Source organism: Budorcas taxicolor, chromosome 6 (assembly GCF_023091745.1).
Source record: "Budorcas taxicolor isolate Tak-1 chromosome 6, Takin1.1, whole genome shotgun sequence".
Classification (NCBI taxonomy): Eukaryota; Metazoa; Chordata; class Mammalia; order Artiodactyla; family Bovidae; genus Budorcas; species Budorcas taxicolor.
This window is the reverse complement of record NC_068915.1, coordinates 96,166,419-96,192,732: the sequence shown is the minus strand read 5'-3', so window position 1 is coordinate 96,192,732 and position 26,314 is coordinate 96,166,419. Positions and strand designations below refer to the sequence as shown.

The 26,314-nt window shown below is 42.6% G+C and overlaps 1 protein-coding gene across 2 annotated transcripts in view; it reads left to right on the top strand.

Moving 5' to 3' along the window:
• RASGEF1B (RasGEF domain family member 1B) overlaps window positions 1-14,549 on the top strand; it is a 669,944-nt gene extending 655,395 nt beyond the window's left edge. For both annotated transcript variants that reach the window (XM_052641857.1, XM_052641858.1), the window contains 6 exons: window positions 1,290-1,369; window positions 1,516-1,611; window positions 8,052-8,147; window positions 8,516-8,639; window positions 10,576-10,648; window positions 13,204-14,549. In XM_052641857.1, the coding sequence (XP_052497817.1) occupies window positions 1,290-1,369; window positions 1,516-1,611; window positions 8,052-8,147; window positions 8,516-8,639; window positions 10,576-10,648; window positions 13,204-13,228 (494 nt within the window). In that variant the 3' untranslated portion in view covers window positions 13,229-14,549. The remainder of the gene's footprint in view (window positions 1-1,289; window positions 1,370-1,515; window positions 1,612-8,051; window positions 8,148-8,515; window positions 8,640-10,575; window positions 10,649-13,203) is intronic.
• The last annotated feature ends 11,765 nt before the right edge of the window (window positions 14,550-26,314 follow it).

The window sequence follows — 26,314 nt, the reverse complement described above, 5'->3', positions numbered from 1 at the left end:
AACTGATACAAATATGTTTAATCTTTTATAGGTATATAAGAATTCATGGAATATGTTTAGTTAATCTTCATCTGAATATTTATCTATAAAATATATTTGCCTAAATTAAGGATTTTAGAAAGCGTTTGAGCAGCTTGTGTATCGAGCATTATAGAAACATATGATCTGAAAGTAAATCAAATGATTCCACTGGTAAGACAAGAGGTTGGCCTGAGAAACTGGAACATTTTCTGACTACCCTTGATCCTAGTACTTGTCATCTGCTGACCTCATTAGCCTCACAAGGATTTTTAATGCCAGCAACTATTCATTCAATAAACATAGGGCATGGGGGTAACACTGTGGCTTGTTTTTTTTCCAGTTTTCTTGCTACGATTATTGATAATGACTGTTTCATTTAAAAATATCCTGATTTATATGATAAACGATATGGCTACCTTACACATTATAAGTACTCAGTAAATATGTGAATATTTACCTGCCTCTTTAGAATCAGGGTCAGTTTGACGCCAGAGAATCTACTGAATTTAATTCAATAATTTTAATTTTAATAACCCCCCTCATGAATCCATTTTTCCCTTAAAAAATCTTTTTTTGACCCCTTGTCTCCCCCATAAAAATAACTAGTAAATCTTCAGCTTATTATCTGGCTTACTGCACAAAAATAGTGAGCAGAAAGGTCATCTAAATCAGGGACTTGAAAGGCCCACAGTCTAGGTAATAGAAGATTACCTAATTTCCCTCTTGTACTGTTAAGAAAATGTCAGGGCAATTTATATCACAGAAGAAAGTATTTGTAATACATCTAGCCGAACACTTGTATTCAAACTCTGTAAAAGACCCTACAGAGCAACACTATGTCGACAAATAACCCAGTGAAAACAAGGGCAAAATACCTGAACAATTCATAAAAGAAGATACACTGATGGACAGACAGTATATGAAAAGAAGCTCTACATCACTAGTCATCAGAGAAATACACATTTAAATTAGAATCGCAGTGAAATACATTTCACACACTGGAGTGACTGAAATTAAGAAATCTGATTGAACTAAATATTGTGAGGATTATGGACCAAGTAGAATTCTCAGACCTGGGTGGGGTTGTGAAATGGGACCACTACTTTGGAAAATCGTTTGGCAAGTTTTTTTTTTTGTTTTTTTTTTTAAAATAAAGCTAACTTCCTTTTACTTAATAATGAACACTTTTTTCAGAATGTACCTTAGAATGACTTCTCTGATTTCTCTGTTTTCACTTTCTTTTTCTCGCCTTCCATTGTAATCGGAAGCTGGCATGAACATGAGCCCCGTCTCTCGACTGAAAAAAACTTGGGCCAAAGTGAAGACTGCCAAGTTCGATGTTCTTGAGGTATGTGAAGTGGAGCTCTTGCTGTTAAGTAACATTTTGCCCCAGAGTTATTTGGGCTTTTTGAATCCAGCATTTAGAGTGTGATCTCATAAACTTTCTGCAGGTGAGAAGTGGGTAGTTCATATTCTCCTCTCTTTTGCCTACAGCATCAAATGGACCCTTCGAGCAATTTCTATAATTATCGAACAGCTCTTCGTGGGGCAGCGCAAAGGTCTTTGACTGCTCATAGCAGCAGAGAGAAGGTATGTGTTTAAACAAGTTTTATTCATGGCCTAGTTGCCACATGTGGCACTGAAATGCACTGTGTGTGCACGCGTGCTAAGTCATTTCAGTTGTGTCTGACTCTCTGGGAACTTATGGACTGTAGCCTAATACACTCCTGTCCATGGGGATTCTCCAGGCAAGAATATTGGAGTGGGTTACCATCCCCTCCTCCATGGGATCTTTTCCACCCAGAGACTGAACCCATGTCTCCTGCAGCTCCTGCCTTACAGGCAGATTCTTTACCACTGAGCTTCCGGAGAAGCCCTGAAATGCACTGTACTCAGCTGCTTTTGCCTGTTTAGATCTAAGAAAGAAAGTTCATATGCTGTGGACATGTTTCTCACTTGCCACATAGGGAAGGGGGGATGCTAAAGAAGGAGGAAAGGGGATGGCAACTTGGTAGCAAGCTTTGAAAATGTTATTATTGCATTATTTAAATGATTATTTTGTAATGTGTCATAGTTGTGTTTCAAGCAATAAATTAAGTCCTATGTTAAGATGACTAATGGCATTAGAGAGTAATTTGATTTAATGGAATACAGACATTTAAGCTCTGCACAAGGAAGCTGACTTAATGTATCTTTTAAAGAATTAGCTTACCTCCCATGGTTAAGTCATTTATTTTCAGAAAGTAGGTTAGTTGCTGTAGCATTAGGCCTGCTGTTACTAATTGGGTATGTGGGTGGCGGGAAAAGTGCCAGGATGATGTCTGAGAAATGAATGGTCTTCACTCTACCTGCCCTGCCCTTAAAAAGTTTCACACTGTCCTGGATCAGCCATGCTTCTGACTTGGAAGGGCCTTTACCCACATTTCATACTTGGGAAGAAGTCATTTTGACATTAGGAGATCATGTTATTTGAGAAGTAAATATTTGGTTACAGTAAATGGGCTGATGAAGGTTACTTGGTGAAAACAATTTTCTGCTTACGTTCTACCCCATCTTTTAACTTGAACTATATGCTCCAACAAATCAAAGAAAATGAGGATACAAAATTTTAGGCCCTCTTGGTCGCTCACCCTCAAAAGCTTCAGCTTCCGTGATCTAAAATGAAAACAAATGCAGAAAAAAAAAACCCCATCTTTTAAGCATGCTAAATTGCTTCTCACCAAAATCTAAAATATTGGTTCTGATCATGTTTGAGAGCTATTGTAAATACATTAATTTTTCAAATAAAGAAGCAAGGTTGGAGTGGGGGTGAAGCAGAGATGACTATCTCACTTAAGCCCAAGGGAGTATATAAGCTTTTATTTTTATTATTATTATTTTATAATGTTTATTTATTTGGCTGCTCCAGGTCTTAGTTGTGGCATGTGGTACCTAGTTCCCTGCCCAAGGATCAAACCCAGGTCCCCTGCACTGGGAGTGTGGAGTCTCAACCACTGGACCTCCAGAGAAGTCCCTGTATGAGGCTTTAAGTACTACTTTTCCACATCTCAGTACTTCCATGACTAGACTGAGAACAATCTAATCAGAAGCTTTGTAAGCTTCAGAAAATGAGCACACTTGTGGGAGGATACCAGCACCCAGAATGTGCAAGGCCTTCTCTGCAAAACCTCTGTGAGTTAGAGGGGTCTCTGTCCTAGGGAGGAAGCGGCTGTAGAAGCATCTCTCTTAATCAGGAACTGTGTGCACATAGGCATGCCTACTCAGTCGCTCGGTCGTGTCCAACTCACTGCGACCCCATGGACTGTAGCCCACCAGGCTCCGCTGTCCATGGGATTTTTTCAGGCAAGAATACTAGAGTGGGTTGTCGGTTCCTCCTCCAGGGGTTCTTCCCAACCCAGGGATTGAACCCGAGTCTCCTGTGCCTCCTGCATTGGAGGGCATGTTCTTTACCGCTAAGTCTGAAGCTGCAGCACTGGCCAACCCCCCCAACCAAGGTCTCAGTGAATGTTATACTTGTGGGACTCTGATAGCTTTTTCCAGAAAAACAGTATTTACCTTTCTGTCATTGAATAAAGTCTGTCGACTTTAATTTCATTTTTTTCTTAAACCAGTTCTGTCTGAGCATATGGATTGTATTCTGCAGTTCATAAAACAAATGTTATCAACACCAATTTTTTTAAAATATGATGTTTCTAGTTTACAGTTCTCCTCCAAGTCTATGAATGAAAGCATTTGGGGGCATAAGAGCCAACTTTGATTCAAGAGAATTTAAATCTTTTTTTCTTTTTTTGAAGTGAGGGTGAACTCTTTGCCTCTGAGTTATTGCCTATTTTAAAGTCTTCCTGGAAACATGACTAGAGTAATACAATCTTTGACATTCTTTGAATTATGTTTATGTGGCCAATGTGGTTTCTCTCTAGGAACCACATCATAGAACAGATTAAATCTATCTGTCACATGGGGGCCGTTAAATGATCCTTTAATAGCTGTTTTTCCTCTGAGTCCTTGTGTCTCCTGGTTTTTTAACCACTCCTCATGTGAGTGTATGCTTCTAAATACTTTCACCATCCCATTTCTGATCATGGGAACTTATTCCTCCTCATCACCATTCATTTCTAGGTGTGGAACTGATAACTCCTTTAAGGTATAGCTGCCAAGTTTCTGAATTTAGAATATTGTGAAAGGGAATTAGGAAACATTACTACTTGAGAAGTTTTCCCACTAAAGCCTTCATTGAAAGACTTCTCAGAAACCAAACTTTTGTTCCTGTTAGTAGCCTATATGTCTACCTTAGCTCTGGAAACCCAAAGTCCTTATAGTCTCCTAATTTTTACTGTGGTGGATTTGCATAGGGGCTGCTGATCTGAAGGGAAGCACTGATGAGGAAATGAGAAGGTGAAGGAGCTTGTGAGACTGCTCTGTCTAGCATATGAGCATCAGGAATAGAGCAGGAATAACAGGGGAGATTATTTCTGTTTCTGCATCTTGGAAAAGTAGTTCTGACAATCAATAGTGGATCAGTCCAGCAATTCCACTTTTGGGTATTTATCCAACTATATCAAAAATACCATATAATTCGGAAAGATATATGTATCCCATGTTCACTGCAGCATTATTTACAAAGCCAAGATGTGAAAACAATCTTGTCCACTGATGGATGAAGAAATTGTAATTTATGTAAGTATGTATGTATATGTATATATACATATATACACACATATATATACACACAAATATATACATATGCAATTTATTCATTATATATGTAATGGAATATTATTCAGCTATTAAAATGAATGAGGTCTTGCCATTTGTGGTAATATGGGTAAAACTGGAAGATATTAAGTGAAATAAGTCAGATTGAGAAAGACAAGTACTGTATGATCTCTCTTATATGTGAGATCTAAATGTATATATATGTGTATATATATATATTTTGTTTTCATTTTAAGGCAAGCTTATAGATACAGAGAACAGATTGATGGTTGCCAGAGACATGAGGTAGGGAATGGGGGAAGGAAGTGAATTGTTCTTCACTTTTTTCTGGTTTAAGTAAATTTTATTTTTTAAAAAAGACTGGATTGTATGGCACACACCATGAATGCAAAGCTCACATATGTTATAGCCTCCGCCACCCAGCTCGAGGCACGTGACAAGAACTTCTGAAGAGTTTAAATATCCTTATAAGACAGTGAGTGATCAGTACCATATGTAGGTCCACCTGAATTATAATTCAGTCCTCATTTTCCTGATGATGATCCATCAGCAGTATTTGTCCTCTTGTATGGGGCCCATGGGTTTGGGGGGGATGCTTAATTGAGGTCAAGTTTTGTATTATTTAATTTAATCCTTGCTACAACCCAATGAGGCACTGTTTCCATTTTAAAGTGAAGAAACTAGGCTTTCTTAGTATGTTAGCCTTATACCTGGGGTTGGCCATCTTTTTCTCTTAGGGACCAGATCATAAATATTTTAGGCTTTGTAAATTGCAGTTTCTGTTGCAACTACTGAGCTCAGACATAGTGGCACAAAAGCAGACACAGGTGATGTGCAGGTGAGTGGATGAACGTGACTGTATCACACGAAAGCTGTCTGGACACTGGAATTTTAACTTCATGCTCATGAAATATTATTCTTTTGCTATTTTCCCAGCCATTTAAAAATGTAAAATGCATGACCTCTAGGCCATTCCAAAACAGGTGATGAGATGGGCTGGCCTGTGGGCCTCAGTTGGCAGACTCATGGCTTATGTGGCCGGTCAAGTGTGGAGCCAGATTTGAAACTGGCAGAGGCAGAGCCTCTCAGTTCAGGCATTTGAAACTGGCAGAGGCAAAGCCCAACACCTTGCAGGCACAGGTGGTCTTGCAAAGAAGTGAGGTGCAGGTGTACTTTTATCCTTGTTGTGACGGCTGTTTAGTTCTAAAATAATAGAAAAAATAGCCAGTAAAATTATGAGAAGGTTATGAAGGCACCTTTATGAATTCAGTTTAGAGACTTCCAGACAATAGCAGATAATTCAGGGCTTCCATGCTGGTCCAGTGGTTAAGAATCCGCCTTGTAGTGCAAGGACGCCAGTTTGATCCCTGGCGTCCCACATGCCTCAGGTCCAGCTGAGCCCGTGAGCCCCAGCTGCTGAAGCCTGCTCACCTAGAGTCCATGATCCGAAACAAGAGAAGCCACTGCCACGAGAAGCCCAGACACCACAACTAGAGAGTAGCCCCTGCTCACTGCATCTGGAGAAAACCCCGAGCAGCCGCAAGACCGAGTGCGGCCGAAAGAGCAAAGTAAAGAAGGAAATTTAAAAACGTGTTTTTTTAAGTACATTTAAAAGTGCTGTCAAGAAATCAGCAAAACAAAAAAATAATCAAAGCCTATCTTTTTTACATGACTTTAGGAGAAAATCTGAATTTCTCTCTAGAAGTGAAAATGTATGCTAATATTTTTGTGTATAAGCCAAAACATATGTTTTCCAGACCTCCCCTTCATCTAGTATAGATGTACCACGTGAGTCATAAGCTTAGGGAAACTTCAAAAACCTGCTCTTGGGTAAACAGCATAGGCCCACCCACGGGTGTTTGCAGCATCGTTTGCACTGTTGCAAATGTAGAATCTTCAAAAGCATGTTAGCATTTGAAAGAAAGTAGAAGTTACAAAGGGGAAGAACAGAGAGTCTTATTCTTTGTTCCTTCTGGATTTAGCAGGAATTAGGATACTGTCTCAGAGATTATAATTTTAGGTTAATTCGTTAAATACCACTCTATCAGACCAAAGATGTAAGGCAGGAAAGGCTTACTAAAGAAGGCTCATTGTTTTTTAAACAACTGTTAATTTGCACATTCATATTCCCCCCTCACCTGGGCCTCCCTCACAACACATTGTGCAAGGTATTATACTGCTTTGGTGCTTTCCCAAGAGAGCAGGTATTTACTTGTTCTGACATACAAGGCCAGATTTGCTCAATAGGAAGTTTGTAGCAGCTATTAGTGAAAACTCCCAGTTCTCATGTTATCTTGAGCTGTGTCTACAAGAGAAGGGGCTTCCCAGGTGGCTCAGTGTTAAAGAGTCACCTGTCAATGCAGGTGACTCAGGAGACGCAGGTTCGATCCCTGCGTCGGGAAGATCCCCTGAAGGAGGAAATGGCAACCCACTCCAGTATTCTTGCCTGGAAAATTCCATGGACAGAGGAGCCTGGCAGGTTACAGTCCATGGGATTGCAAAGAGTCAGACAGACTGAATGACTGTATATATACAGTTCTTCAAGGAAAAAGAAAATGTTCCTCTAAAAAGAAAAATCATCTAAAAGGTAGATGCATAAATGATAGAAGAAGTGCAGATCCTCATAGGCAGATGGGTCACATATTTTAAAATATTAGTACCTGTAGGACTTTCCTGGTGGTCCAGTGGCTGACACTCTGTGCTTCCAATGCAAGGGGCCCAGGTTCAAGCCCTGGTCAGGGAACTAGATCCCGTAGGCTGCAACTAAAAGATTCTGAATGCTGCAACTAAGACCCAGCACAGCCAAATAAATAAACATTAAAAAAAAAAAAAAATCTTTGTACCTGCAGTGACAGGTATTCTATTAATATTTGGTTCTAACTGAATGAAAAGTAAGTCTTTTAGATCTTGTCCCTTTGATTATAATGAGAACTTTCAGATTTTACTATATGCTATTATATTGAGAAAAATAAGGAAAACGACCTGAATCCATCCATCTCCCATTGCCACTCATCTTTGCTTCGTTTTGGCTATTAACAGCATTTGCATGTTCAGAAAAATTATGTAAGGAAGGAAATGGCTGTCATGGGAGGTCAAAACACTGCGCCCATCCTAATCAATGGTAGCCAACTATGGGAGATGGTGAGGGACAGGGAGGCCTGGCGTGCTGCAGTCCATGGGGTTGCAAAGAGTTGGACATGACTGAGCAACTGAACAGCAACTATGTAATCCCTTCATTAATGTCCTGTATTGTTTGATGAGAGACTAAATGTTTATTTGCCCAGAACAAATCAGAATCTTTCTGTTTTCTCTAGATTGTGATACCATTCTTCAGTCTGTTAATCAAAGATATTTATTTCCTCAATGAGGGCTGTGCCAACCGCCTTCCCAACGGCCATGTCAACTTTGAGGTAAGGGTATGCTGCAAAAACCTGAGCACAGAGGACCAGCCTCTCCACCCAGTGCAGAGAGGCCAGGCCATCTGAGCTTGATTCTGAAGTTCTCAAACCAAGTTTTCTCTTTCCTTGCTAATCTGTGAGAAGATAACAGTGCTAAGTAGAATAAATTAGCTACACCATTATTATTCTTATCCAGAGATATTTGAGTAACTTTTCACTACTACCTAAAAATACCAATCGCTGATTTTTCTTAAGTTAAGAAAATGATATAGTTCAGAAGATTAGAAGCCAGAAGAGAACATTAACTGGAGTGGTTTCATCCAAGCTCATGATTTTTGACAACTGCCTTTCAATTCAACTTCCATTTGATTCTTTTGTAGAAATTTTGGGAACTGGCCAAACAAGTGAGTGAATTCATGACGTGGAAACAAGTGGAGTGTCCATTTGAGAGAGACCGGAAGATCTTACAGTATCTGCTCACAGTACCAGTCTTCAGTGAAGATGGTGGGTAGCCTATTAAGCTGTGGCTGCTGCCAGGATCTGTAGACCCTACAATCAGGAAATCAACGTATTAAGTGCTTGGTGTCTGGTTCCTTATGTAGTATGAAACCTGTCTTCTGACCTGCTCCATCTTCAGTTTTCCATTGCACAAAAAACTGTGTGATTTATCCCTAAAATATTTGAGTCAGGCACTCACTCACTATTCAGGCACAAATAGTACATTTTTGTGTTTAAACAAAATTTTTATAATATTAGATCTGCAGAGCTTTGGGGCACAAATGGAAAGTTACAGAGGGATTTTTTTCCCCTTGTTCAGGCTTGCTTTAATGGAGAAAAAAGGTGTTTCATGACATGTTGATATTCAAGATAAACTTGAAAAACGAAGCAGTTGCTACCCGCTGCTATTTGTAAAAAATAAACCATGGAAAGTCTTAACCTGTTAAAACGTTAGGGACTTTGAGGCAGAAACAGTAGTTGGGTACCCAAAACAACGGACTGGATATTCAAAGTTTGTAAAAGACTTGGAGATTGATTATATTACTCTATTATAGCCTGCTGCGAAGTCACTTCAGTCGTGTCCGACTCTATGTAACCCCTTAGACAGCAGCCCACCAGGCTCCCCCGTCCCTGGGATTCTCCAGGCAAGAACACTGGAGTGGGTTGCCATTTCCTTCTCCACTATTATAGCCTAATATTATATAAATCAATTGCACTATTAACTGTTTCTCATGGTAGATTGATAGTGTTTATGATCATGACTAAAGAACATTTTGAATTAATAAGATCTATTCCAGAGGGGGCTTGATTGTTACTAACCTCTGAAGACAGGATTAATACCAAACTTTTAATGCTTTAGAAATCTTTTTGACTTAAAATTAAAGTGAAAACATTAGAAGAGTGAAAAATTGACCTAAAAACCCTAACTTTTTACCTGCTAAAAGGTCTTTTTAAAAGCTAACAGGGGTCCAGGAGTCTTTTTAAAAGCCCTGGTGGTCCAGTGGCTAAGACTCTGCACTCCCAGTACAGAGGGCCTGGGTGCAATCCCTGGTCAGGGAACTGGATCTCATGTGCCACAGTGAAGATTGAAGATCCCATGTGCCACAGCTAAGACCCGGCACAGCCAAATAAATAAATAAATCCAGCAGAAAAGGCTCCCCATCCCAGTCCTCCTTTTTGTAAAGAGTATAAATGTGAGTGTATATTCCAGTCCTGTGGCTTGCCTTTATAAGCTTTTTTTTGCCTCAAAAATTGTCTTAGTTATGGGCTTCCCTGGTGGCTCAGTGGTAAAGAATCTGCCTGCCAATGCAGGAGACAGAGAGTCCAGTCCCTGGTCTTTGAAGATCCCACATGCTGTGGAGCAGCTAAGCCCATGTTCCACAACTATCGAGACTGTGCTCTAGAGCCCGGGAACCGCAACTACTGAGCCCACGTGCTGCCGCTCCTGAAGCCTGAGCATCCTAGAGCTCATGCTCTGCAACAGGAGAAGCCACCACAATCAAAAGCCCTCTCACTGCAACAGAGAGTTGCCCCTGCTCACTGCAGCTAGAGAAAAAGCCCACCCAGGCCAGCCAAAAATAAATTAAAAAAAAAAAACATAGATATATAAAAAACCTTTTAAAAAAATAGAACCTGGGAGATATGCTGGGGCATGTCAGACTTGCATGTCTTTCACAAGTATCCCTTTAAAAAACAATAATAATAAACTGTCTTACTTAACCAGCTGCTTTTTTGGTCTAGAGGCCCCTGGCATTTTGTTGAGAGGGTCCAGAAGGGGCAAAATGGTGTTTTGTGTTTCTAAAGCTTCCCAAAATTAATTCAGTGTTTTAAAGAGTGTGCTTTGCTGTAGGGTTTGGCTGAGGTTGAATGGGGGATGAGTGGAGGCAGGTAATGTATCAGAAGGCTTCGGCATTCATGCATTCTTCCTTTTGGTTGATTGTAGCTCTCTACTTGGCTTCCTATGAAAGTGAAGGACCTGAAAACCATATCGAGAAAGACAGATGGAAGTCCTTAAGGTGAGTCTTGTTGCTTCTCATTGCTGTACAAATCTAAACATGTTGGCCTTAAGTGAAAAAAGCCACGTGCTTGCTGGAAGAAGTCCCTGCCTGTGTGTTGCAAGCCCTCTCTGTAGCTTATCTCTTGATTACTAAATCTTTGTGGCTTGAAATCTTCATTGCCATCCTTCAGTTTTATTGCCTTTTTTTTTTTTTTTTCAATACTGGCAGATATACAGTGACTCTGTGCTGCTTTTTCTCTCCCAGTATTTTATGGGATGAGGAACTGAAATTTCCCCATGGTGTGTTACAAAGGCCTCTGACACATTTTCTTCATCTAAAAGATAAGAATTGTTCTAACACTAAAATTTTATTTGACCTGAGATAAAAAAGACCAGTTGGTTTAGTAAATCTGAGAGTGTCACTTATTGCCTAGATCTTGGTCCCCTCTTTGGTTTGGGAGAGAGTTAGGACTTGAAACATAATCCACAATCTTTTCGAATTTAAACATTTTGTTATTCTATTAATATTTTTGAACAAAACTAGGATAGAGAAGTTTGTCTTTTAACCACTTGAGATGCTTTAATGGGCGAAATTAGCCCAGGATATAGAATTACTATAACCAAAATTACTGTTGGTGTATTTTTACTGAGAGACTCTGGGAGTGTGTGCCTTTTGGTACGAGGTTAACAGGCCCATTTTCTCTTCTTTCCAGAGTCATTTGGGAGCCTTCATTAAACTCCATCAGGGCTAGGTTTTATGAACCAGGGTATCTAAGATATATTTGCTTTTGTGTGATTTTGTTTCAAAGGAAAATTTAGGCCTTCTTTGAACCTTTTATAGAGGAGAGATAAGGTACAGAGGCGTTGGAATTATTATCGTTAGAACAAATCATGGTGGTAGGCAAAGGACTGGAGCTGTTTCTTCTTTACTCTTCTGCTCTGTGAGCCCTTAGGGTGAGCACTAGCTCCTCCCTCATGTCTGCCACAGCTCTGGACATGCTCCTGTGCTGTTGAGCAATGACGCTGAGGGTAATGCAGGTGTTGGGCAAGGCAGAGCACCCCCAAGGAAGATAAAAAAGAAGTATGCGATGGTTCTTTGCAAAACCACACATGCTAAGTGGATACTAAGGCTCATTAAAAGCAGAGACATCACTTTGCCAACAAAGGTCCATATAGTCAAAGCTCTGGTTTTTCCAGTAGTCATGTATGGATGTGAGAGCTGGGCCATAAAGAAGGCTGAAGAATTGATGCTTTTGAATTGTGGTGCTGGAGAAGACTCTTGAGAGTCCCTTGGACAGCAAGGAGATCCAACTAGTCCATCCTAAAGGAAACCAGTCCTGAATATTCATTGGAAGGACTGATGCTGAAACTGAAGCACCAGTACTTTGTCCACCTGATGGGAAGAGCTGACTCATTGGAAAAGACCCTGATGCTGGGAAGGATTGAGGGCAGGGAGGAGAAGGGGATGACAGAGAATGAGATAGTTGGATAGCATCACTCAACAGGCATGAGTTTGAGCAAACTCCAGGAGATAAGGGAAGACAGGGGAGCCTAACACACTGCGGTCCATGGGGTCTTAAAGGGTTGGACACTATTTAGCAACTGAACATCAACAACAGATTCTCAAATGATGTACCTACCTGGACTCGCAGTTCTCCCAGAAAATCTGAACGACTTCAGTGCTTAATATTTTTCTGTCCTTTTTTTAAAAATTATTTTTAAGTTATTTTTTATTATAGTTGATTGACAATATTGTGTTAGTTTCTGGCGTATAGCAAAGCGATTCGATTTTATATATGTGTACACGTACATATATATATATATAGATACTTTTTCAGATTTTTAATAGGTTGTTACAAAATATTAAGTATAGGTCTTTGTTGTTTATTCTATATATAGTAGTGTGTATATGTTGGCTTCCCCCATGACTCAGAGGTAAAGAATCTGCCTGCAGGGCAGGAGATGCGAGTTAGATCCCTGGGTCAGGAAGACCTCCTAGAGAAGGAAATGGCAACCCACTCCAGTATTCTTGCCTGGAGAATCCCATGGACAGAGGAGCCTGATGAGCTACAGTCCAGAGGGTCACAGAGTCAGACATTACTGAGGTGACTTAGCACATACATATCTCAGTAAAGCTGGAAAAAAAATCATGTTAATTATTAATATAGAATTTCTAACTTACCCTATATACTTTTATTACTTTAGAGATGTGGAGAAATTCCCAAACTTGAGTAAAGCAAATCCCAGTGGATGAGCGACTTAGCATGCATGGACAGTGTGTATATGTTACTCTAAAATGTCTAGTTTATCCCTCCCCCCGCTTTCCCCTTTGGTAATCCTGCTTTGTTTTCTGTGTCTGTGAGTCTGTTTCTGTTTTGTCCATCAGTTCGTTTGCGTCATTTTCTTAGATTCCTCATACAAGTAATATCACATGATATTTGTCTGGCTTACTGTAAACTATTTAAAATCGAGCTTCAAACACGGGAAAGACAAAACTAGTGTTAGGTGAGGATTCTCACCCTCCTTCAGATCATCTGCTGCCTTCCTTCTGATCGTGTCTTCTTTACTCCTCAGATCCAGCCTCCTGGGCAGAGTTTAACACACGGGCTGCTGGTTGCCACCGCCGCCGCCGCTTCACATAGATCATCAAGGGGCTGGCCTTTGTGTTCGGGAATCTTGTGCTACCAAAAAATCATGAAGTCCCTGCAAACACGCTCCCTCAAGAGCAGATGGGGACCTTGCTCCCTGCAGCTGACAGATTGACTCAGATTCTGTGAGACTGAAATGTTCACTGAGGACACTTGAGAAAGAATCCTCTGAGGGTCCCAGCTCTGCAATGATTCATCTCCTGGAATTTCCATGTGAATCACAGCTCTGCACCTGGATGGAGTTTTCTTTTGTGTGTGTATGTGTGTGTTTTTGTTTTTTTTTTTTAATTTGGTTCAACATTTGCTGCTAATGGGACTTGCCCAGCTGAGGGCTGGCTCTTAGGAAGCCCATGATTCTTTGTTAACTTAAAAGAAAAAGGGAGAGAAGGGAGGGGAAGCAAGCCTTCCTTTTAGATCCCAAACTGCAGCTCAGTGGCGTTGCCCCAGGGGGATCAAGCTGGCTGGAAGCCAACCTCGGACTTGGTTTCCCTGAGCTCGGGCTGTGTTGTGAATTCCCCTCTTCCCTTTTCCTGCAAGGTTTTGAGTTGGCTGCTGGTTAGCAAACTCCTTTTTACCCATATAAGTTATTTAATATAATAATGAAGCTCAACACTGTGGTAGGAAAATAGCCACTAGGAAAAAAAAAGGCAGAGTTTGTCATTGGACTGCGTAACTTTCTAGGACTGTCTGTCTTCTTTGCCCTTCTGAGCTGTTTACAACTGACCACTGTGTTCTACAGATGTATTTTTTAGTAGTTTTTTTTTGTTACTTAGTTTTCCATGATGTGTATTATTTTTTCCTCTTGTAAATTTAAATTATCTGACTGTAAGAGTCTTGGGGGAAAAAAACCCCATGGTCTAATTACAATTTAATTTTTTAACAGTCTGTTATTTTTCATTACCTTTTGGAATCTGTTGGCAACTGAACATGTGAACAGAAAACAAATTGGTAAAGTTCCCCCCTGGCCCCCTACCCACTAGAGCAGTGAACAAAACAAATGAGAAACATCTTGCTGTTAACTCAAGAGGTCAATCTAATTGTGAAATAGTTCACCTTGTTAAACATCTAAACAAATCTGTAGTTGCTCTGCAAACAGCCATTATATTTATTTACTCTAGGAGAATCTGTAGAGTAGTAAACTGTGCTAATGAAAAAAACAAGACATCATGTTCAAAACAGAGATGTATTTGAAAACTTAATGACATGGTTTCAAAACACAGAGCATGTCTGTATTCTGCACGCCATCTCAGCAGACCGAAAATGTCTCTAAGCTGTCCCTTTACAACCATCAATATATTTGACACTCTGCGGCCTGGAGTTGTGATGCCTTTCTTTTCTTTCATGGATGGAATTGATGGGGAGGTGGGGGTGGTGGGGGACTGGAGTCTCAGTCATTTGACTCAAGTGACTGGCTGGAAATGTGTCTTGTCCTTGGAGAAGTGGCCTTTAGAAGTATGTGTGTGGCTCCTGACTTTCTTGAACCCAGTCTCGAGAACAGGAAAGTGGTAGTTGCTCAGCTGTGACCCACTTTTTGCGAACCCATGCAGGCTCCTCGGTCGGTGGGATTCTCCAGGCAGAAATAGTGGAGTGGGTAGCCATTGCCTTCTCCAGGGGTCCTTCCCGACCCAGGGACTGAACCCAGGTCTCCTGCATGGAAGCCAGATTCTTTACCGCTGAGCCATCTTTTAATAAGCATCACTTGCCAGATACATCTGAATGTTTGGCATGGATCATCATCCCCACGCTTTTAGGTGTGGAAATAGGTGCATCAATAATGATGATGATTTGTTCAAGGCCATGTAGCTAATAAGAGACAAAAAGACTTGACCTAAACCTTCTAATTTTAGAGCCCAGGCTTTAAATCACACTGTCCAGCCTTCTCAGACTTCAGTATAACCTTCAAGCTTTCGAGGAACAGGGGGATCTTGATGACTTGCAGGTGTGGATTCTGTAGGTCTGGGGTCGGGTGCAGGGAGTGCTGCTGCTGCTGGTCCTAGAGTCTGAAGAGCAGGGTGCCCGACAGCACTGCCTCCCGTTCCCTCCGCTGCCTCTCCCTGCACTCTGCATGCTGCAGGTGTTGCCGTGACAGCAGCCATGGCCGTCTTTCAACCACTTACGCTGGGGGGGTCTGCAAATGATGGGCTGCTGCCCAAATCTCCTCCTTTGATTTGAGCCACAAGGTGACAATTGTTGGAAAGAATTGAGAAAAAAGTGTTTCACGATACATGAAAATGATATGAAATGCAGGTTTCCACATCCATAAGTGAAGTCTTTGGGATACAGACACGCTTGCTTACACACTTCCTCGTGGCTGCTTTTGGCTACAAACCAGGGTCTTATAGTTGCAACAGAGACAGAATGGTCCACAAGGCCTCGGATATTTACTCTCCACCCTTTACAGAAAGAACGTTTGCTGCTGACCTCGACACTCTTGTTCTGAGCATTACAGTGAATTTGAAAACATGCTCTAAAATTTTCTATTTAAAGCATTGTTGTTGTTCAGTCGCTAAGCTGTGTCTAACTCTTTGCGACCCGATGGATGACAGCACGCCAGGCTTCCCTGTCCTTCACCATCTCCCAGAGTTTGCTCAAACTCATGTCCCCTGAGTCAATGATGCCATCCAACCAACCCATCCTCCTCTGTCATCGCCCCCTTCTCCTGCCCTCAGTCTTTCCCAGCATTAGGGTCTTTTCCAATGAGTCAGCTCTAATGAGTGGAATTAGATAAATGGGGCTAGTGAACATTTTTTTCCTAAAGTGATAAGAGGCTTAACAAATTAGGGATTTTTAGAGATTATAAGGCTGTTTAAACCATAACTCTTCACGGAAAGAGTTACCATTCTCGTGCCTTTTGTTTTCATGCCCACATAAGCCAACAGTTTTAAACCAGGAACTAACTGAGCTGTGGCAGTCATTCACCATCCTCCTCTGGGTGCCGTCCTTGGGTTTGGGTCTAGGTGCCTTGATCGTGGCTGCGGCTGGATGGAAGTCTGGGTAAACACAAGTGTGAACGGCACGCCATAAATGTGGATTCTGATGTGTTCTGTTCAGACACGCCCTGCATTCCTCAGCTGCGGGCTCTGAGCTGAGGCCTCACATCAAGCTGAGTTGGGTGGGGAAGGAAGAGAGCCCCCTTTCAGGACTTGAAGTGTCCCTTGTGTTTGAGGACAAAGCCCCTGTGTATGAGGACACAGGCCCAGGTTCCCCAGCAGTAGCCCGCCTTGCATCTAACAAAGAACATCACTGGAAAAGGGTTGCCTCGCATCTGTCTTTGAAGGTTTTCAGCTTTCTGTCTCCACCGGCCCCGCTCTGACACCCCTGCTGTTTACTCTCGCACCTCTTGCACCTTTAACACACTTGTGCTTCTTTCTGTACTGCTGCCCGTTAGCCTCCTGCATGTAGAATCCTGAGAAAGCACAGCTCAGCCTTGGAAGCTGAGTTGCTCAACTGTACAGGCTACAGTTACATCAGCTACAAATGATAGAGGTGCTCTGCCTTCCATTTCGGTGCGTTCTGTTTACCCTGTGGCCTGTCTCAACAAAAGCCCATGCCTCTATTCCAGACGTGTCTTGCTATTTTGATGGAGAGTGGATCTCTGGGGATAGAAACGTGGGCTAGAAAAGTTGATTTTTTGTGTGGGGGGAGCTAACAGTTCAAAGGAATTCCTAAATTGGCTTCCTGGAGAAAAAAATGTGCTTGTGCTTAGTGACCTGGAAACTAACTAAACATATCAAACTCAAAGAGATTCTGATGACGACTCTATTAACTTTACCCTTAAGACATTTTGAAAAGGAAAGACTTTTGTCAGACCTGGGCTTCCAGAGTTTTAATAGAAAATTGGGGACTTCCTGGATAAGTCAAGCCAAAAATTTTTTTCTGGGTTTGAATGATTAGGCAATAGATTTCAGTTCTCTGCTTCATGTCATCGAGATCACTTGACGCTACTCTGTGCTAACAGAAGAGGTTGGGATTGGAGATTAAGATATCCTTACGTTGCCTTTGTTAGAGGTTAGAGGCTTGAAACTATCGAATAAGTCCAGATCCATGCAAAATAGACCCTAATTAAAAATCTGCCTTAATTCCATACTTAAGAATCAACTTCTCTTAAAGGATGCATTTTTTTTTTCTTTACTTAATGCAATGAGGACATTCACAGGTAGTCAATTCCCTCTTTAGTGCTAGCAGGCTTTGGCAGGTTTAAACCCCATTCCACAAGCCTGAACCCTCCTTCATTTCGCTAAGATTTGATCTAATGAGAAATGAAACAGCCCAAAGTGTGTACTCATGTTCTGGATAACATGAGATAGCAGTCTTAGAACATGGTTGTGCGTGATTCTCCAGGCAAGAGTACTGGAGTGGATTGCCATGCCCTCCTCCAGGGGATCTTCCCGACCCAGGGATCATCAAACCTGCATCTCTTTTGCCTCCTGCATTGACAGGTGGGTTCTTTACCACTAGCACCACCTGGGAAGCCCCAAAATATGGTTAGTTGTTAGCAAACTTAAGTTTAAATGTGCACATAATCCAACACATTAGGACTTCTGTGTAATGGTATATGGAACACAATTTCCAGAAGTAAAGAAGAAGGGAACAAATGTTTCTTGGAATAATCAGGAAAATTTTGTGTTCCTTGAAGAGTACCTAATCAGTGGGCTTTCTACCCTAAAAGCAAGTTTGCTTTCTTTCCCTCGTTCCACCTACGCTGCTCAGAGAAAATGAAAGCATGAAATCGTCCTTTCCTGGATGAGTCACTGTGGGAAAGTCCGTTCAGCAGTGTTTGTCCAGTTGGTTGAGACATGGCAGTGGGAGGACTGTGGGCCTGGTTCATTTTTTTACAGTGCAGTTATGGATCCTCGTACGCATAGGTGAACCATGTGGGGTCTTCATGTGTGCTCAATACTAAAATGTTGAATCCAGGAGCTGGTTACCTGTCTGGGAATTGGAGCTTCCATCTATGGGGTCACACAGAGTCGGACACGACTGAAGCAACTTAGCAGCAGCAGCCCCCTTATAATAGTCTGACTTTGGAAATGAGTATAAATTTGAGTGATTCTGATCCAGTCTCTTTGTGACCTGCTAGGCTCCTCTGTCCATGGGATGCTCCAGGCAGGAATACTGGAGTGGGTTGCCATGCCCTCCTTCAGGGGATCTTCCCAAACCCGGGATCGAACTCGCATCTCTTATGTCTCCTGCATTGGCAGGCAGGTTCTTTACTACTAACGCCATCTGGGAAGCCCAAAGAATGGGAGGCCTACGGGCTAAACCTCACTCTCCCCAGATTTTCTGGACTTTGGGAGAAGTTTCCCCTGCTTTTGGACCTCAGTGTCTTCAACTGGAAGTAATGAGTCTGGATTGACTGATGTCTGCTGTTCATGGTCTGAGAGTTTGTGGTTTGGGAAAGCACTTCCTCCGCTTACTGGACTGAGAGGTGAGTTAGCAAGCAAATACAGCATCCTGCATTTGTGCTGCCAACCCTTTCTTTCTGCCTGGCTCTTCTGTGTTTTGTTGGTTGTATCTGAAGAGGGAATGGATAAGAGGATAATTGCTACTTGATCGGAGACAAAGAAGTGATAAAGGCTCAGCTTCCCCCTCCAGTTCAACTCCGCACAAAGGGATAGGGTTCTTTATGGTAAAGAGTGATTGCTACCCAGACCAGAAACCAAAAAATTCCCTTTGTGCAAGTCCAGTTCTGTGATTTCAAAGGTGCTAGATGAAGAAAGCATAGTTTCCAAAGACCGAAGACTAAAAAAATGCTTTGTTGTATAGACTATATCTTTGCCATGGCAGCTGTTGCAGTTATGCTGGTTTGTACAGATAAAATCTTAGATAAAGTGCCTGTTCACACCTAGTCATTTACAAATGAGTCAATATTTGGCTTAAAAGACCAAAACTCAGACTCATGATGATCAGAGTCCACTTCTGCATTTTGTCAATTTTCGTATCTTAAAAATGATTGGAGACCTCCTCTGAAGACTCCTGAATTTGACATACATTTTACAGGAAGTCCTACATGGAAAGAAACCAGCAAGAGCATGGACCAGTTGTGTGAGTGTGGATACCTTCTCTCCTTTGGCTACAAATGCTCCCTGAAGCCTAGTCCAGGAAGACCTGTGCAAAAAAGAAAAGATCAAAGGAAGGAACAGGCAAACAACTCAGAAGAGAGAGAAAACTGTAGAGGGATATGTAAGTGACAAAGCTTTGGCAAGTGGAAGAATTTAGGAAGAGATGTAGCATTAGTAGTGTTGGAGCTTTTGAAATACTCAGACACTGAAGATCTAATAAGAAAACAATGAATCAAGGAAGTCTGTTCTCTTGGGAAACTACAAGCTATTTAGCTATTAAAATCAGTATCAGGGAAATGGATAGAACTAGATAACTAGGGAGGATATTTTCAATTACTGAACTCCATAAAATAAAGTTTATAAAATTCTGGAAAACAGGCATCACCAACCCTTCTCCACCTATTCGAAAATTGTCAAGGCCTTTGTGCAGGGCAGAGAAGCGCTGGCAGGAGGGCATGCTTTTTCAGGCAGTTTAGACTCAGATAGGAAATAAGGATAACCCACAGGGTTCCTAGATGCCCCCACAAAGGCTCAAGATTTGTAAAATTCTGTTTTTCTTTCAGGGTGTTCACTTGGCTTACAGATAAACCCAGCCATGCTGCGATGGCCAGGTACACAGTGGAATAAATGGGATCCCTTAGCTCTGCTCTTAAACTTTATAAGGAGGTGGGAATGCAGTCCTATGACCAAGGTATGGTTATAAAGAGAACTTCTTATATTCAGAGAATTCAGAGTATGGTGCAAATCATTCTTAGGTTTTTCTTGAGTAGTTTTTCAGCCTGTATTCTGTTAATCTGGAAAGAACCCGAAGGGAGTTTTACGCTGCCTTCATGGAAGGCAAGAAGCTTTCCAAGTAGCACTAGTTGTAAAGAACCCGCCTGCCAATGCAGGAGATGCGAATTTGATCCCTGGGTCGTGAAGATCCCCTGGAGGAGGGCATGGCAGCCCACTCCAGTACTCTTCCCTGGAGAATCCCATGGACATACAGAGCCTGGCAAGCTATAATCCATAGTGTCGCAAAGAGTTGGACACAACTGAAGCGACTTAGCACCTGGGGTTTCCCTTCAGATGGTAAAGACTGCCTGCAATGCAGGAGACCCAGGTTTGATCCCTGGGTCAGGAAGATTCCCCCTGGAGAAGGGAATGGCCACACACTCCAGTATTCTTGCTTGGAGAATTCCATGGACAGAGGATCCTGGAGGGCCCCAGTCCCTGGGGTCACAATGAGTTGGACAGGACTGAGCAGCTAACATACATGGAAGGTATGAAGGAAGGTAGTTCTGGAACCGCTAATATCAAGGGAACCACTGACTGAAACTGCCTGCATTTTGAGCAGGCATGGTGATAACCAGTTGCATGAATTATCTTAAACAGGAGGTCCTGGTAAGGAATATGGAACTAACAAGATACCAACAATCAGAAGAGTTCAGGAAAGGTCAAAAGGAGAGTGGAAACACCAGCCTACATATGCTACCAACCTCCCAGAATCCTCCTCACTGGAATCCATCTTGGCTGAGTGATGCATGCGCTGCCAGGAAGGACCCTGATGGGCCAGCCAGAAGCAATTCAGAAACTAACCCTATCACCATAAAACCCGAGACTGCAAATCACATGGCAGAGCAGTTCTCCTGGGTTCCCTTACCTTCCTGTTCTCCACCTGGCTGTCCTTCCCAATAAAGTCTCTTGCTTTGTCAGCAAGCAAGTCTCCCCAGACAATTCATTTCCGAGTGTTAGATAAGAGCCCACTTTCAGGCTGTGGAAGAGGTTTCCCTTCTTGCAGCACTAAGCTTGGCCACCTCTTTCAGCATAATCCCCAGGTGCTATAGTAACTATGGAGTCTCTTTTCTTTGCCTTAACAAAGAGTCCTATCCATTATCCTTGCTCGGAGTGGGCCTGGGCCCCAGGAGGTTAGTGGTCACGTGCTCTAGAGGGTAGGGGATGGGATGGAGGCCACTCAGCCTTGTTAGTATCAGACAACACTATTTCTAGCAAGGCTGGCACAGCCCTACCTCCCATTCTTCCCCCTTAACATTCTCTGTGCCCTGGAGCTTCTTCTCACTCTTCTCTTCAAATCGAAATGTGCGTTTCTTCAGGGTCTGCTGATTTTAGCTAGCAATTTGCAGGTTTAAATTTGTTAAGCCAACTCATACCGTTGTGTGATTGACAGAATCATTTCATGTTGGTTGTCTAGCTGGTAGAGTATTAGGACATATGTGTGCATGCGTGCTAAGTTTCTTCTGTCCGGTCCCACTCTTTGCGACCCCACGGACTGTAGCCTGCTAGGCTCCTCAATACATGGAATTCAGCAGGCAAGAATACTGGAGTGGGTTGCCACGCCCTCCTCCAGGGAATCTTGCTAACCCAGGGGTTTCGTTTCCTGCACTGGCAGACGGGTTCTTACCCACTAGTGCCATCTGGAAGCCCATCAGGGCATACAGTAGAGCAGAATTTAAAAACCTAGGCAGCAAGGAGAGAAATGCGGACAAGAGGACCTTATAAAACCATACAATGGAAGAACTTTAATGCTTTTATCAAGCAATTGATTCCTCTAGCCATCAAGCTAGTTGGTGAGTGGCCTGGGGCTAGAGCCACAATCTAGGACCATTCCTTGGCACTAAGCGGCTTCCCTCCAGGGCAGGTCAGCCTATCTGGGACTCTGCCCAGGTTCACACCCTCAACAACTTGTGCTGTTTTCAGCTAATCCAGCACTTTTGAATTCACAGGTTTTCTACTTGTCAAGAAAAATGGAAAAGTCTCACTTGAGATGGACGGAGTATGCTGCCCAGTGTGCTGAGTGCTGAGATACTGGGATGCGACTGAGACCCAGAACCAAGGCTGAAGGGGCTCACCTTCCCCTGAGGAAACCACCCTGTGGTGAAATAGGTGTTGGGAGTCCATCTTCCCTAATGTGCCCATAGAATTTTCTGTTCTTAAATAATCAGCTTGGGAGATCAGAGAGCTTTTCCTTGTAGATGCAAATCTGAGATCTTATGAATGTTTGCCTGGGGAAGTCCTACTGAGGCGTGGGCAGGGCCAGGAAGCTAGATATGGATATGTTATTTTGTTCTGACTGGCGCTGAAATCCATCTCCAAGCTATATATGGAGGCAACATCCACCCTGAGATAGGAGGGCGTTATCGTAATTCATCCTCCCTGATGGGGTACTTTTTTCCTACTTGGCACAGAGGCTCTTGCATGCTAAGAGCAGCCTTCCTAAAGGGCACAAAGAAAATACACCCCTCAAAGAACCACCTGATGTTCCTTACATCTGAATTAGGGTTTAAGTTGAGGCTTGGGAGGTAGTCAGGATCCAGGAGGAGGAAAGGTTGGAGATCTGTGCTGAGAGATGGCACTTTATCCAAAAGGTCTATGTGGAGCCACTGAAGGATTTTTAGCAGTGAGGTGACAAGGTCAGAGGTGCATTTTAGCAAGGAAATACTGGCTGCTCAGTTCAGTTCAGTCGCTCAGTTGTGTCCAACTCTTTGTGACCCCATGGACTGCAGCACGCCAGGCCTCCCTGTCCATCACCAACTCCCGGATTCACTCAGACTCATGTCCATTGAGTTGGTGATGCCATCCAACCCATCTCATCCACTGTCGTCCCCTTCTCCTCCTGCCTTCAATCTTTCCCAGGCTCTGGGTCTTTTCCAATGAGTCAGTTCTTTGCATCAGGTGGCCAAAGTATTGGAGTTTCAGCTTTAGCATCAGTCCTTCCAATGAACACCCAGGACTGGTCTCCTTTAGGATGGACTGGTTGGATCTCCTTGCAGTCCAAGGGACTCTCAAGAGTTTTCTCCAACGCAACAGTTCAAAAGCATCAATTCTTCTGCGCTCACCTTTCGTTATAGTCCAACTCTCACATCCATACGTGACTACTGGAAAAACCATAGCCTTCACTAGATGGACCTTTGTTGGCAAGGTAATGTCTCTGCTTTTTAATATGCTGTCTAGGTTGCGTATTGCATGTCAAGATGGGTTATGTGGCCACAAGCTAAGGGACTACCATAAAGTAGGAGACTGAGAGCAGGCCCTTCTCTGATGTCTTCAGAGGGACCACAGGCCAACACCTTCATCTCAGACTTCTGGCCTCTAGACCCCAGAGGTCATACATTTCTGTATAAGCCACTCAGTTTATGGTACTTTCCTACAGCTGTCTTAGAAAACTGTCTGTCTCTTTTATGATTAAATTATATGTTAGTTGGTGTCTGCCATTAATTAGTGTTGTGCCATTAATTAAACCCCTCTAATAAAGAGGAGGTTTATAAAGGGATCAGGTAATCCTTCCTACATGTTTCCTTGAACTCTGAAACTACTGTTTCCAATTTATTGCCAAACATCTTTTTGGGGTTCCGTATTTCATTTGCTGATTAGCCTCAACTACACCAATCTTAATCAGTGTAAAACGAATAGGAGTTTTCACAAGTCAGTGAATGCTGTTAAATATATATCATGGAAATTGATATGATCTAGATGTAAGATCTAAACCAAAGTGACATGGAATTCATGGGCCAAATGGTAGAGTCAGAAAGGACTCTGGAGAAAATAATATAACCCTCATCCATGCATACACTATGGTCCAGAGGATTTATGTGACCTGGGGCTAGTGTTTAACAAATTTGTGACAGGGCTAGAAGTTAAGATTTCATCTCCTGACCTGTAGTCAATTATTTCTCCTATACTGCTTGTTCAGTGGTGAATTTCTCTTTGTACTGAATTGGTCTGAGGCCACCCCCAGGTTTTGAATGCAGAAGCTAAAAGTCAAATGACACAAGGCACTCTATCTTGCAGGAGTTCAAGAAAAGAGCTGCTATAAAAATAAACAGTAGTGTCTGGGAGAGCAAGCACAGTCAGTGCAAAGAGAAAAAAATATTTATTATCAAGTCGGTCTCACTGGCTACTTCTCAGTCTCCTTTGCTAATTGCTTCTTAATTTCAACTACCCAGGGATCAGGGACTCCTTTATTTATCATCCCTGCAGTGGTGACTTCCTTCAATCCCATTGCTTTAAAATCCTCTGCTACCTGGTGAAATCCCCATTTGCAGGATAAGAATATACATATACATATTCTTTTTTCAGACAAGCTATTGAATATAGTTCCCTTTGCTATATAATGGAGAAGGAAATGGCAACCCACTCCAGTATTCTTGCCTAGAGAATTCCGTGGACAGAGGAGCCTGGTGGGCTGCTGTCCATGGGGTTGCACAGAGTCGGACATGACTGAAGCGATTTAGCATGCATGCATTGGAGAAGGAACTGGCAACCCACTCCAGTATTCTTGCCTGGAGAATCCCAGGGACAGAGGAGCCTGGGGGGCTGCTGTCTACAGGGTCGCACAGAGTCGGACACGACTGAAGCGACTTAGCAGCAGCAGCAGCAGTGCTGTATCAGTTCAGTTCAGTTCATTTCAGTCGCTCAGTCATGTCCGACTCTTGGCGACCCCGTGAATCGCAGCACGCCAGGCCTCCCTGTCCATCACCAACTCCCGGAGTTCACTCAGACTCACGTCCATCGAGTCTGTGATGCCATCCAGCCATCTCATTCTTGGTCGTCCCCTTCTCCTCCTGCCCCCAATCCCTCCCAGCATCAGAGTCTTTTCCAGTGAGTCAACTCTTCTCATGAGGTGGCCAAAGTACTGGAGTTTCGGGACATATAAATAGTAGGTTCTTGCTGTTTATCTATATTTTATATGTACATAGTGTATGTATCTGTCCATCCCAAACTCCTAATTCATCCGTCACCTTTGACTTCTTAACCTTAAATAAGCTTCCTGTAATATAAACTCTCGGTTCCACAAACCTGGGTGCACCCTTTACTGTCCCATGGGACTCAGACTTGTACACTCCACCTCCACTTGGATGGTCATGTCCAAAAAATGAAAACAAAAACACTCCTGATTTTCTCATCAGTGGTAGTCATTGGTGCTAGTCACCAAATACTTCCATGTCTCGAATTCCTAGGCATGTGCTGGGTTGCATTTCCCATCATCTTTGAAGTTAGGCAGAGGCCGGTGATGGCTTTGTCTGGTGAAATGTGAGGGGAAGTGACTTCATTTCCCAGCAGGAGCTTGAGAAACCAGAGTACAGTTCACTAAGCTCCCTTCCCCAGACCTTACCCTAGGAATTTCTTCCCTCTGGCTCTTCCCAAGTTCTATCCTTTCATAATAAATGGGTGTTTTAGCAAGTAAATATGTCTCTGAGTTCTGTGAGCTGCTCTAGCAAATTAGTCAAACCCAAGGGGGAGGCTGTGGAAAATTTCAAAATATAGCCAATAGGGCAGAAATACAGGTTATAGCCCATACTTGTGATTGGCATCTGAAGTAGCGGAGGCGAAAGGTCTTGTAGGGCTGTGCCCTTAGCCTGTGGGATCTAACTCAGAATTCAGTTGAGTTGTAGGACCTCCAGTTAGTGTTGGAGAATTGCTTGGTAAGTGTGGGAAGAACCCCACTCCACATGATGAATTAGTGATCATAACTGTTTCCCCTAAGCACCAAACCCCTCCCCAATGCTTCCATTAGTTGTTATAACATGTATGGAATTTGACTGCAATATGTCACGTGTGTGTTGTGTGTTCAATCGTGTCCAACTCTTTGTGACTCCACGGACTGTAGCCCACCAGGCTCCTCTATCCATGGAATTTCCCAGGCAAGAATACTGAAGTGGGTAGCTATTTCCTTCTCCAGGGGATCTTCCCAACCTAGGGATCGAACCTGCATCTCTTGTGTCTCCTGCATTGGCAGGCAGATTCTTTTACCACTAAGCCACATGCTAGCTTCTCTGTTAACTCTTGATACAATAAACATATTTACCTAGAGTGACCTTACGCAATGGAAACCATTCTTACTCTTACTGAAGTGTTAGAGAAGCCATGGCATAGAGATGTTAGCACCTCGTTTAATGTCACAGAACTGAGTGGCACAACTCGGATTTATCTATGTCAGACTCTAAATTCATGATCTTAATTGCTTGATGATTTTGC